Below are 13,524 nucleotides of genomic sequence, written 5' to 3' on the forward strand. Positions count from 1 at the left end.
TTCACATAAATCCTTTCCAGAAATTTAATCTGGGTGATTTTGTCCTGTTAGGAGACTCTGCATTTCGATGAGGATGATAGACCAGAACTGGTATGGTGGAAGTGTAAGAAGTGGGCACTGCACATTGTAGCTCGTCTCTTTGAACGGTAATTCTCTGTTTATTACATTTATGATCTTACAGTCATTATCTCAGTAGTGGATATAATAAAACTGGTTAGTTCTCTTGATGCTCTGCAATATATGATTATTTGTCTTTAAAGCCAGAGAGGGCAAAGAGTTACAGTCTATTTAAAGTAGGCCTGATTGTCATTTGATTTGAGATCATAGTGAAGTGAGCAGCCTTCTCTGGGTCTTTTCTATTCTGTGAGAAACATGAAAAATAACATTGTTCAGCCCATTGGAAATATCCAGGAATGATGTAAGAAGGTGCATGGCCACTCAGCTCCATAAGAAAGTCAAATTCTGGCCGGGCGCTGTGGCTCACGCCTGTAATCCTAGCTCTTGGGAGGCCGAGGCGGGCGGATTGCTCAAGGTCAGGAGTTCAAAACCAGCCTGAGCAAGAGTGAGACCCCGTCTCTACTATAAATACAAAGAAATTAATTGGCCAACTGATATATATATAAAAAATTAGCCGGGCATGGTGGCGCATGCCTGTAGTCCCAGCTACCCGGGAGGCTGAGGCAGAAGGATCACTCGAGCCCAGGAGTTTGAGGTTGCTGTGAGCTAGGCTGACGCCACGGCACTCACTCTAGCCTGGGCAACAAAGTGAGACTCTGTCTCAAAAAAAAAAAAAAAAAAAAAAAAGAAAGTCAAATTCAATTATAAAAGCATTATTTTAAAAATCTGTTTTATGTCAATCATAACACTTTTATTTCTAATATTTGCTCTTTAGGAGCTCTTGGTTTAGTAGGGGAATGCTTCTGTCTGAAACTTAGGCTCAGAGTCTAAGTACAGCTTATCATGATTTCATTTAGTGGCTTGTGAAAAAAGTAAAGTGTTTTCTGTCTCATTAGACTACATCTTTCAACCAGAGACTGTATTTAAACAAGGAAGCACGCTTTGTTTTTTAAATTCACAGCATTTAAACATTTTCTCTTTGTATTTGAAGATATGGAAGCCCAGGAAATGTCACAAAAGAATACTTTGAATTTTCTGAATTCTTTTTGAAAACCTATGCAGTGGGAATTCAGCAGGTAATAATCTTATGCTTTTTAAGTAGAAGGACTATTACTACTGAAAGTAGTTAAGTCATTTCTATCTGTTAAAAAGTTGATTACAGACATTAAATCATTGCATATTTATGGAAGATAAAACGGCAGCTCTGAGAATCTAATACAGTTCAATTAGTTTTAGAACCAAATGTCCTAGGGCAGCCACCACAGAACTGCACTTCCAGACTCCTAGACTTTGAACTCAAAGCTTTCAAGTTTGTTGATACTGGTGTAGCTGTCACCAGTATAAGGTTGTGTTCTTCTATTATTGCTCTCTGACCTCTTATGCGTTTCTTAATCTTTATTTCTTTGGGCTCCACCTTTTTGTGTTAAGCTTTTATATTAGAGGATGTAAGTAATACTAATTGGTCTATTTCAAGAGGAGTTGCTTAGATGTTAAGACTCTCAGCTGAGAACTTATACATTTCTATGGAAGTTTGGGGACAATTCTATACAGTGAAAAATTAGAAGTTCTTGAAAAACAGTCCGAGTTGATATTATTAATATTTAAAAACTACAAAGGACAAGCGAGCTATGAAGATTGGTTGATCAGGACATTTTTGTTTATATTTCAACAAAGAAAATTTAATAATTACCACTGGCTGTGTTGGGACCCTATTGAGGAAGCAAAGATTTAATCAGACCTGGACAAAGGCTTTAGTGAGATAGGGGGTGTTTCTAGATTTTTATACATCTTTATTGTCAGCAGTATAAAGCTAAGAACTATCGATTTGTTGTCTTAAGATGAAATACTTCCTTTTATGGATTTTCATTTTGTCAAGTAGAATGCTTTCTAAAGAGTACCATGTGACAATTTAGGAAATCTATAGTATAATTTTCTTACCTGTAGAGAAAATTAGTGAATAATGAGTAAAATTATCTGTTTAGCCATTCACCATGGATACAAATCAGAAAGCTGGTTAGCTATCTTCTTTTCTTTCCACTGCTATTAAACTCTGTTGAGCATGTTAAAGTTGATGTCCACTTGAAGTGGACATCACTTGAAGTGTTCAGTAGAATTTTTCCAGTATCGTATAAGCGTGTTTGTGTGTGTATATATGTGTATATAAACATATTTTAAAATCTCATGCCTTTTCATCCATGTCATAAACTCTTTGTACCATAGTTATTTAAGGTATGTTTTCCTGATATATAAAAACAGTTTCGTTTCTTTCTTTTTTTTTTTTTTTGAGACAGAGTCTCGCTTTGTTGTCCAGGCTAGAGTGAGTGCCGTGGCGTCAGGCTAGCTCACAGCAACCTCAAACTCCTGGGCTCAAGCGATCCTTCTGCCTCAGCCTCCCGAGTAGCTGGGACTACAGGCATGCGCCACCATGCCCGGCTAATTTTTTTTTTTATATACATATCAGTTGGCCAATTAATTTCTTTCTATTTATAGTAGAGACGGGGTCTCGCTCTTGCTCAGGCTGGTTTTGAACTCCTGACCTCGAGCAATCCGCCCGCCTCGGCCTCCCAGAGAGCTAGGATTACAGGCGTGAGCCACCACGCCCGGCTCTTTTTTTTTTTTTTTTTTTTTTGAGACAGAGTCTCGCTTTGTTGTCCAGGCTAGAGTGAGTGCCGTGGCGTCAGCCTAGCTCACAGCAACCTCAATCTCCTGGGCTCCAGTGATCCTTCTGCCTCAGCCTCCCGAGTAGCTGGGACTACAGGCATGCGCCACCATGCCCGGCTAATTTTTTATATATATATCAGTTGGCCAATTAATTTCTTTCTATTTATAGTAGAGACAGGGTCTCGCTCTTGCTCAGGCTGGTTTTGAACTCCTGACCTTGAGCAATCTGCCCGCCTCGGCCTCCCAAGAGCTAGGATTACAGGCGTGAGCCACAGCGCCGGGCCTAAAAACAGTTTCTTATCAAGCTGTTCTCTCCTCCATTGTTTTTTTTTTTTTTAAGACAGAGTCTCACTGTTGCCCTGGCTAGAGTGCCGGTGGTGTCAGCCTAGCTCACAGCAACCTCAAACTCCTGGGCTCAAGCGATCCTTCTGCTTCAGCCTCCTGAGTATCTGGGATTACAGGCATGTGCCACCATGCCCGGCTACGTTTTTCTATGTATTTTTAGTTGTCTGGCTAATTTCTTTCTGTTTTTAGTAGAGATGGGGGTCTCACTCTTGCTCAGGCTGGTTTCGAACTCCTGACCTTGAGCGATGATCCACCAGCTTTGGCCTCCCAGAGTGCTAGGATTACAGGCATGAGCCACTGCGCCCAACTCTCCTGCATTGTTGTCTCATTTCCCATCACTCCTGCTTTATGTGAGCCGTAGCTGTATTAGAAAGAATCGTGCTCAGTATCACCCACTTTTAGCTTGCATTGCAGTCATAGCTGCTCTGGCATGGTTCCTTTCTTATAAACAATTTTTTTAAATCATTGTTTTAAAAAGTAACTTCTCAGTTTTGTGTTATGTTTATGAAGACTTCCTGTGGTCTGATATTATAAAATAAAATTTTCCCACATTTTATTCTAGGAATTCTATGCTTTCATTTTTTTGTTGTTGTTGAAATATTTTCCCATCTGGAGTTTATTTTGGTATGAAGTTAGAGAGCTAATTTAATTTTTTTCAGAGGGCTAATGAGCTGTGCCAGTACTATTTTTTGAATAACTTTCTCGCTCCTAATTTTGAAAGAGCCTTTATCAAAAAACAGAAACTCTTTGAGCTGTCTCTTGCTGTATGGAAATTTTAAATGTTTACTTAGTCAAATCTGTTGTTTTTTTTTTTTTTTTAAAACAGGAGTCTTATTTTATCTGAAGAGCTAGAACTTAGACTTATTCTGAGTAATTCTACAGGTGAGAAGTAGGACAAACGCCTGGAAGTTACAGTGAGACACCCTTTAGTTCAATATAACATGGACCTATCTAATAACTAAACCTACCCATATATAAACTCTCTCACAAAATATTGATTTCCCCCGAATCTGTTAATTTTCATCTCTATGGATTCTGGATTTTATGTGATGCCCAAACTGCCTCCACTCTCTTTTAACCTTAAAATTGTTTATGTTCTCCTATATTGTCTCTGTTTTCCTGTAGGTTCTGCTAAACATTTTAGATCAATATAGGCAAAAAGAATATGTATCCCCTCGTGTTCTCCAGCAAGCATTTAATTATCTCAACCAAGGGATTGTTCATTCTGTCACCTGGAAGCAGATGAAGCCTCACATCCAGGTTAGTGTCAGGGGGCAGTTCTCTCTGGTTAAATTAGATTTTCCTAACTTACTAGACAAAGTAAGTGTTACTAATCCTATATTTTATAGTTAATATTTTTATTTCCATTAATAATTTCTAATGGGTATAGTCTTGCATCTGATATGAGGGGCTTGGAAATTTAAGCATTTGAGAAGAGTGAGGCCTGCAAGTTTTATGCGTTGGAAGACTTGGATTCAGGTGATTTTGTTAGAAATTTTGTTTAGCTTCAGTTTCTCCTCCATGAAGGCAGATAATGTTTTTCTACCCTTCTTATCTAAAGGTTGCTGGGATCAAATGAGGTATTTAGTGTAAAAGCCTTTTGAAAATTGTTACCAGGGATCTACTAAGGTAGGGTTATTTTGCAGGAAATGAAGCTTCATTTGTGACCATTTTCTTTCATAGGTATGAGCAAGAAAGGTTTTGGTTTCTTTTTTTGGATCTGTTAACTTCTATAGCAGAAGTTTTCTGTTTTTTAATCAATTGTTTACCTAAAGTAGAATTCATCATTGTTATTTAATTAAAGAACAAATGAGAATGGAAAATTATGGGCCATTAATAAATGAATTCCTATTTGCATACAGATAACTTTGGGTAATTCAAAAACTTTAGGAACTGAATCCTATCCTCCTTCAGACCTTGAGTTCTTAAAATCTGTAAACAGTATCTGAAAAGAAAATTAAATTCTTTCAGTTTGCCTTTGGTGTCCAGGATAGAATTTGTTTTTTATTTTTTTTATTTTAGCGTATTATGGGGGTACAAGTGTTAAGGTTACTTATATTGCCCATGTCCCCCTCCCCCCTCGGGTAAGAGCTTCAAGCATGTCCACAGGATAGAATTTGTTTAGTGTCATTTTATTACAGTTCTTATTAATATAGTATCTTTTCCTTATGTGTATATCTTAATAACTGTTTGCCTAATCACTTCGATCAAATAGTGATAATTTCTTTGCAACTAATAAAGATACTGATTTCATTTTATTTACTGTGTTCCTGTAAAGTAAGTGTGAGTGGTGAGTGGTGATAGTGTTTCTTCTCTGCTTGATACTTTTGGCTTTATTTTTACATGGCTGTAAAGTAGGAATAAGAAAACTGATCCTTGGACTGAATTTTTTTCTCCAAGACTTAATTAATGTGGAATAAATGATAAGAGATGATCCTGGTTTTACATAAGTGGTTGTTAAAGAACAGAAGGGCTTAATAGAGCATTAGCAGCAACGTACAGAGATGCTAGAAGATGAAATTTTTTTTCCCATTGAAACCAGTATTTATAGAGTAGGAAACTGGTTTTTCGAAAATGGAAGAAGAAAACTTTAATGTAGTTAATACATTTCCATTTAGGACCAAAATGAAAATGTTGAAAAATTTCAAAATAAGAAATATGATAGTGTAATAACCTTGGCTTGACATTTTCCTTCCTTAAAGAATCAAAGTATTTTTCATAATGATTTGTTAATGAAACTTTATTATCCCTGTTGTTGCTTCAAAGAATAGCATGTACGTTTGTCTCTTTCTCCTTTAATCACTGGTTTAAAAGCAATCTTAATGTTTAATTCTTCAACTCCAACCCCTTCTCAAGGGCTCTTTCCTGCTTTCCCCTTAGGGAATGCATGCTTAAAAGAAAGATTAATATAATAGTTTGGAAAACTAACATCATAAAGGCTGTCAATAAATACATTTTTGGTATTCCTGAAACTTGAATAGCTTATACCCATTTGTTGTTTTTTTTTTTTTTCTCATCTTAGAATATATCCGAAGATGTGATTTTTTCTGTGATGTGTTATAAAGATGAGGATGAAGAGCTGTGGCAAGATGATCCATATGAGTATATAAGGATGAAATTTGGTAATTGGGATGGCTTTATTGCTCATCATTTCCTGGATATATAAAGTAATATAACTAAATTTATATTTTTAAGTAGATTTTATTACTTTGTTAAATCGCTAAATTTCAACTTTGCATGATCAACTCCGAAAACTAGTGAGAGTTTGTTCTATCGAACCAGGGAACTTGAGGCCGTTGGGTGTGGGAGATGAGAAGCCACCTTATTCATCTCTCATGTGTGCCTGAGTACTCACAGAACCATCTGTTAGTTATGTTCTTGAGATGCTGACCTGCAGGGACCCTTTCTGTGCCCTTTGGAGTATCCATTTATAGATAGGCTTGTTCTCACTCTGGGAGATCCTTAGAATTTCAGCGTATTTTAGGAGCACTCTGATGTGGTTTGCCTCCTTATGCTAGGGACTAACTATTCCACAAGGGAATTAAATTACATATAGTGGTCCCATTATGTGTGGCCCAGTTCTTTTATTAATAGTTTGGACCTTCTAGAAACTGTTGAACTGTGCAGGTTGCCTGAGTCATTCTCTTGTATCCCCAATTTATATTATTCTTCTCATGGAATACTCAAGCAATTAGCATGGCAAAATGTTAGTTTGAGTACCTCTGTCTCTCCTTCCACTTAGAAGCTTTCTTTCTGAGGGCAGGCATTTTATTTATTTGCTTTATTTTGTATTCTTTATCCCTTCTATACCTCTGCATTCCTCTACTATTATTAGGCCCCTAATATGTCTTCAGTAAATGTTGAAATAAGTAATTACTAAAACTAAGGCATGCTGATTGTGTTTTGACAGTGCAGTGCTTTCCCTTTATTGAGCTAAGTGTCTCTAGCTACTTGAGTTAAATCTACTGGTAGGACGGTAGATTATCGGGCAATATTGTTTTTACAGTGCTTTCTGTTTTGTATTATTTGATTCAGTAAGTGAGGAGGTGCCTCTTTTGGAGACAAAGTACGAGAGCAAATGAATGAGAGGCAACGTTTACCATGTGCTTTATTTCTCCATTCTACCACTGTCTTTTGAAAATCATTACTCATATACATAATTTATTATTCCTATTTATTTATTTATTTCAGGAAATTATGAGAGTACAAACATATTGGTTCCATTTTATATCTTTGCCTCTCCCTAGCAAGGGTTAGAGGCATGCCCTTCCTCTCTACAATGTTCACAGTGTCCTTTAGTTGTGAGCTTACACTCCCCAAACCCCTAATCCCTTATTTCTCCTTTCTTATGCCCTTGTTTTCCTAGTTTGCTTTGACAGAGCAGATTAGCCAATCTTTCTTTTATTTTCTTTAAGGCATTTGTTTAGCATTTACCTTTTCTATAATATCTATGTGTTTTTGTAATGTACACGGTATTTGTTTAGCTTTCAGAAAGCTACCGTTATTTCATATGTTCTTTATATCTGGTATGTATAAGTATCTCAGTTTTTAGAAAATATAGCAAGAACTGGGCTGGGTGTGGTGGCTCATGCCTGTAATCCTAGCATTCTGGGAGGCTGAGGCTGGTGGATTGCTCAAGGTCAGGAGTTCGAAACCAGCCTGACCAAGAGTGAGACCCGTCTCTACTAAAAAAAAAAAAAAATAGAAAGAAATTAATTGGCCAACTAAAAATATATAGAAAAATTAGCCGGGGATGGTGCCACATGCCTGTAGTCACAGCTACTCGAGAGGCTGAGGCAGCAGGATTGCTTGAGCCCAGGAGTTTGAGGTTGCTGTGAGCTAGGCTGACACCATGGCACTCACTGTAGCCTGGGCAACAAAGCAAGACTCTGTCTCAAAAAAAAAAAAAAAGAAAATATAGCAAGAACTGTGTGTGTGTTGATTAACAGTGGGAATTTACATTTTATTGATTAGGAGAGAATATGGGTAAATCAAGATTAGCAGAAGTACTGTTTTTTTAAAAATAATTTCTTTCTGTGGGCTAGGACACAGTAGCTTTTAATGTGTATTTTACTTTTGGGTAACTATAAGGAAGAACAATTACTATATTTTATTTTTGTCACTTGTAGTTATTTATGTGAACAAACCATTTCTATCTAAATTTATTGACATTAATGTTTTTATCATGTTTCTTTTTATTATACCCTTTAACCAACATCTCCCCATTTTCCTTAATATTATAATGCCTTTAGATTTGGTAAAAGCTAAAAGGAGCTTAGATTTTGATGTTAGGACAACCTGGGTGTGAATGTTGGCTTTGTTGCTTACCTGTCATGTAACCTCTCTAAGAGGCAATAAAATGGGTAATGATATTAGTCCTGAGAGGACTAGATGGGATAATACACATGAACTGCTTAGCATAGAATACTAGGTATTTAACAGTACTCAAAAGTTAGTTATTAGTATTTTATATTTTCAGGCAGACTTAGATTTGGTTTTACTTTTTATATTTAAACAAGGACATATCAGATATTCAGTTTCTTATATAAAACTTCAGTTTTATGTAAGACTGTTTTTCAGTTTCTTATATAAAATTTTCAGTTTCTTATATAAAACTTCAGTTTCTTATATAAAACTTCCTATCCTGAAGTTTGTGAGAACTTTTACAATATTAAGCGATATGAATACTTGCTGACTCCTGTCTATTGACAGAGCCAAGCACTGTCCCAGTAGTCCCTCAAGGCTTTCAGGCTTGCTGTTTCCTCTGCTCGGAGTACTTTATCCATGGATAGCTTTGTCCTTCATTTCGTTCAGTTTCTGGTTAAGTGTTATTTTAACAGAGAGTTGGAGAGGCTTTCCCTAACACCCTATTTAAACTAGCACCCCATACTCTGTCACTGTCTCCTTACCCTGTTTTACATCTGTTCTTATCCTAACCTATTGTGTGTGTGTATAATCTGTTTACTTTTTTCTCTCACCATGTAAGCTCCACGAGAACCTTTTTTTGTTGATCTTTGTATCCCCAGAGTCTAGAATAGTGCCTGGTACATAGTAAGCACTGAATAAGTGCTTTGTTGTTTTTCGATAGAGATAAAGCACTTTTCCTATCCTCAGCAAAACAGATATCTCTAGTGTGCTTTTTTAAAAAGTATGATTGTTTGAAAGGACAACATATAGAGTTTGATAAATAGTGTTGTGCATGAGAGCACTGGTGGTAGGTCCTTAGCTTTTAATGCTGTAAAACAATGTCATATATGGACTGTTTTATTTTTTGGTTTGGAATAGTGGTCAGTGAGGTTTAAAATCTGTAATAAGTAATTGTATTTTTACTAACATGATTTCACTTTTTAAAATCTTAGATATTTTTGAAGATTATGCTTCTCCCACCACAGCAGCCCAGACTCTATTATATACTGCTGCAAAAAAAAGGAAAGAGGTAGTTATTCTTTTTAAATTAAAAACTAAAAAGGTGGCCTATGTTGATTTAAAACTCTAATATACCCATAATATTTGAAAAACTATGTTATTAGTTATAACTTATCACTTTAAGATTTTTCTGTCCTAGTAAGGGAAAACGGGTTATATATCATTGGTTATTTTGTTTTCTTAATAAATTATACCTTTCTTATTGAGCTTATAGTTACTTGATAAAACACAATTATATGGCTTTATTTTTGGAAATTTGTGCATCATATTTACTTTAGTAGGGCAATGAAAGTTCATGTAGACTAAAATGGATTCTTTTATTTCTTTAGGTGTTGCCAAAAATGATGGCATTCTGTTATCAAATCCTAACAGAGGCGAACTTTGACCCTAGGAAGAAAGATGGAGCCCTGCATGTGATTGGTTCCCTTGCTGAGATTTTATTAAAGGTTAAGATAATTAAAATTTAATTTATTTACCAAATCTGTGAAGCATAGGCAAGTGAAAGAATATGAAAGTTATGGGTATTAATTTAAAACTGGCGACTTTTGGAAAATTGATTATAAATATCCTTCTTTCTGTCACCTATTTATTAAAAAGAAAATTTGACATTTTTAGTTTTTCAGTATGAAACTTGCTGTATAAAAAAGGACATGAAAGGACTTGTTTATTTCTATAAAAATCAATCAATATCAAATTGATCTAAGGTACTATTTCTGTCTTATTTTAAAACGTGCAATATGTAGGTTAAATGATTTTACAAAATTGTAATTAGAGGTATGTTAAATGCAAGTTGTAATGAACTTTATTATAATGTAATTCTTACATATGAAAAAGACATTGATAAGTTGAAATTTAATTTCTTTTTCCTGACAGAAGAGTCTATTCAAGGACCAAATGGAGTTGTTTCTACAGAATCATGTATTTCCATTATTATTGTCTAACCTAGGATATCTTCGAGCTAGAGTAAGTTTTCCATATTTCTGTTGTGTCTTAAATCTTTACCTGCATGATAATTATTGAAATAAATATTTTTGGATGAATTGGCCCTTTACCACATATTGAGATGAAATGGGGTCAATTAGAATGTCTGTTATGGTCACATCAGCTGAGTAAAGAACAAAGTAGTAGGGAAAGGGATTTTTATGAATTTCTAACTCCAGCTGATTTCATTTGTCACACTTTTATCACTTGCTGCGTATGTGAAACAGTGAGAAGGTGATTTGAGAGCAATGCTACAATGTAAATTCATAAATAGATTCATTTTCAGTGTCTAAAATGGCACGAAATCCTACTTTGGCTAAAAAGTTGAATTTGTTTTCTGGTATATTAGGTAGATTTGCCTTAGTAATATGGAGAAAATAATATTCCATGTAAATTTACTTGTGTTCTAAGTGTATATTCTTTCTAGCATTGATCCATTTTTATGAAGAAACAAATAGAACTTTAATTCAAGAGCCTAGTATTTATCTTTATAAAAATATCAGCACAAAAAATGTCTTGCTAAAAACAACATATATTAATAATGCCTTGTACACTAGAAAGCATTTTAAAAACATAATAGTCACTAGAGAAATATTTGGGCAATTGTAGACTAGGGATGCTGAGGGCACATGAACATTTTTATAGTTGGGCTCCTACCTTGAGAAGCTGTGTGAATTGTAATGCTCTTCCAAAAATCTTCAGTAATTCAAATTTCTGTTGATTGTGTTTTATGTACATAGAGTATAGAATAAAGTAGTAATGGCCGGGCGCAGTGGCTCACGCCTGTAATCCTAGCTCTTGGGAGGCCGAGGTGGGCGGATTGCTCAAGGTCAGGAGTTCAAAACCAGCCTGAGCAAGAGCGAGACCCTGTCTCTACTATAAATAGAAAGAAATTAATTGGCCAACTGATATGTATATATAAAAAAAATTAGCCGGGCATGGTGGCGCATGCCTGTAGTCCCAGCTACTCGGGAGGCTGAGGCAGAAGGATCGCTCTAGCCCAGGAGTGTGAGGTTGCTGTGAGCTAGGCTGACAACACGGCACTCACTCTAGCCTGGACAACAAAGCGAGACTCTGTCTCAAAAAAAAAAAAAAGAATAAAGTAGTAATGATTCTGTGGTCTAATAGTTTAAAATTTGATAATCTGTAAAAGGTTTAAAATTCTTATTACTTTCTGTGAGTGAAAAAAGGCAGTTTACTAAGCCAGTTAGTATAAGGGAAAATAATGTTTCATCTCAATGAGAAGACCAGCAAATGAATTTGAACTATTGATTAGGCATTGTTTTTACATATAACAAATTGGTTATGAATTATAATATTTATTAAAAGCATAAATGGGATTGTTTCAGGGACATTTACATTTGATTTATTTTTTTCTTTCCTGTGAAAAATGTGATTGCATATGGGTAATTTAGAAGTAATGTAACTACCTTTCTTATAAAAAGAGTGGGGAAATCCAAGAAGTTAGAAACTAAGGCCAACATGTCACTGTCCAAAAACAAATGAACTTTTCTTGATAGAATTAGTAATATTTTACTAAGAAGTTCTTATGTATGTGACATTATCACAGAATGCCATACTTCTAATAGCTCCCTCCTTACTTTCTCTTTGTAGTCCTGCTGGGTACTTCACGCATTTAGTTCTTTGAAGTTTCATAATGAACTTAACTTAAGAAATGCAGTTGAATTAGCGAAGAAGAGCCTGATTGAAGATAAAGAGATGCCTGTCAAAGTTGAAGCTGCCCTTGCCCTTCAGTCCCTGATTTCTAACCAGATACTAGGTAAAGCTAAATATCTTCTAGACATTTTTTAAAACAATTCTTTTGAGATAGTCTTCTCAAATAATTTTGATTCTCTAAGAGTTCAGGCTTTGGAATTCTGAGCTTTTGCCCCCTGAGAATTTTATAGGAATTTAGTCTTCCCCTTTTTAAGAGTTCCTACTGATTATGGTTTCCAGAAAAATTTTAGATTAGGAAACACATTAATAATTGTTGAGCAGTGGGGTAGACTGGGAATTGGGGCCTGGGCTCCTAAGTTGCCATGCAAACCTGGGAGAGTCACATGGTCTGTCAAGGCTTAGGTTTCTACATATTTAAATTTAGAGATTGGACTAGATGGCTTCAAGATTCCTTTCAATTCTAGGGTTCTATGATTCTGCTAGTTCTGAGAGTAGCAAGTAGTATTTCTAGTGAGTGAGAACACAGGTATCTCATTTGTTTTCACAGTGTTCTGTTCAAAGTTCATATAAACCTTTGGAAGTAAATTCAGCTTTATGAAGAACATAAAACCACCTTTATTCAACACTGTTTCAATGGGAGGAATGAATATCATATAGGGATATGTGGGGAGGGAGGGTAGGTAGAGATAGGTTGGGGCATGGATGTTCCCTATCAGTATTGGGCATAGTCTCTCTATGTGCATAATTTTTAAAACTTGTCATCAGGATGGATATATAACATTCCTGCTCTCCAAGTCATGCTGATGATGGAGCATATGTATATTTAGAATTTCTTAGTGAGGGCTATTGGCATTTTGGGCAAGACAGTTTTTTTCCTGAGCAGAACTGCTTATCCTTATGTGGCTCATGGGAAAATTGATGTATTGGTGAGTATTATTTTGGTATGGCTTTGTAATTTATTCACCATAAAGCAAGTGTGTATCTAGAACCTTATCTGGGTATTGTCCTGTGTCACTTTACTTTGTGACCTAGTTAATTCCTTTCACAATCTCTGAGTAGCTAATTTTTACTAATTTTGTTTGTTTTATTGCAATAGCTAAGGAATATATGAAGCCATACGTGAGGCCTATTATGCAGGAGCTGTTGCATATTGTTAGAGAGACAGAAAATGATGATGTTACTAATGTGATCCAGAAGATGATATGTGAATACAGTCAAGAGGTAGCATCAATTGCTGTTGATATGACCCAACACTTGGTAAGACTGGGCAGAGTTTTCTGTCAGTTTGTGTAGAAGCCTTGAGTAATCTAAGTAAAT

The 13,524-nt window shown here is 35.7% G+C and overlaps 1 protein-coding gene across 2 annotated transcripts in view; it reads left to right on the top strand.

Annotated features, from left to right (window-relative positions):
• Positions 1-13,524, top strand: part of IPO8 (importin 8) — a 70,740-nt gene that overhangs the window by 28,394 nt on the left and 28,822 nt on the right. For both annotated transcript variants that reach the window (XM_076007528.1, XM_012748022.2), the window contains exons 7-15: positions 52-146; positions 1,109-1,193; positions 4,249-4,383; positions 6,146-6,245; positions 9,483-9,559; positions 9,879-9,995; positions 10,423-10,512; positions 12,145-12,310; positions 13,304-13,464. In XM_076007528.1, coding sequence (XP_075863643.1) covers positions 52-146; positions 1,109-1,193; positions 4,249-4,383; positions 6,146-6,245; positions 9,483-9,559; positions 9,879-9,995; positions 10,423-10,512; positions 12,145-12,310; positions 13,304-13,464 — 1,026 coding nt within the window. The remainder of the gene's footprint in view (positions 1-51; positions 147-1,108; positions 1,194-4,248; positions 4,384-6,145; positions 6,246-9,482; positions 9,560-9,878; positions 9,996-10,422; positions 10,513-12,144; positions 12,311-13,303; positions 13,465-13,524) is intronic.

The sequence above is a fragment of the Microcebus murinus genome, chromosome 10, assembly GCF_040939455.1.
Source record: "Microcebus murinus isolate Inina chromosome 10, M.murinus_Inina_mat1.0, whole genome shotgun sequence".
Classification (NCBI taxonomy): domain Eukaryota; kingdom Metazoa; phylum Chordata; class Mammalia; order Primates; family Cheirogaleidae; genus Microcebus; species Microcebus murinus.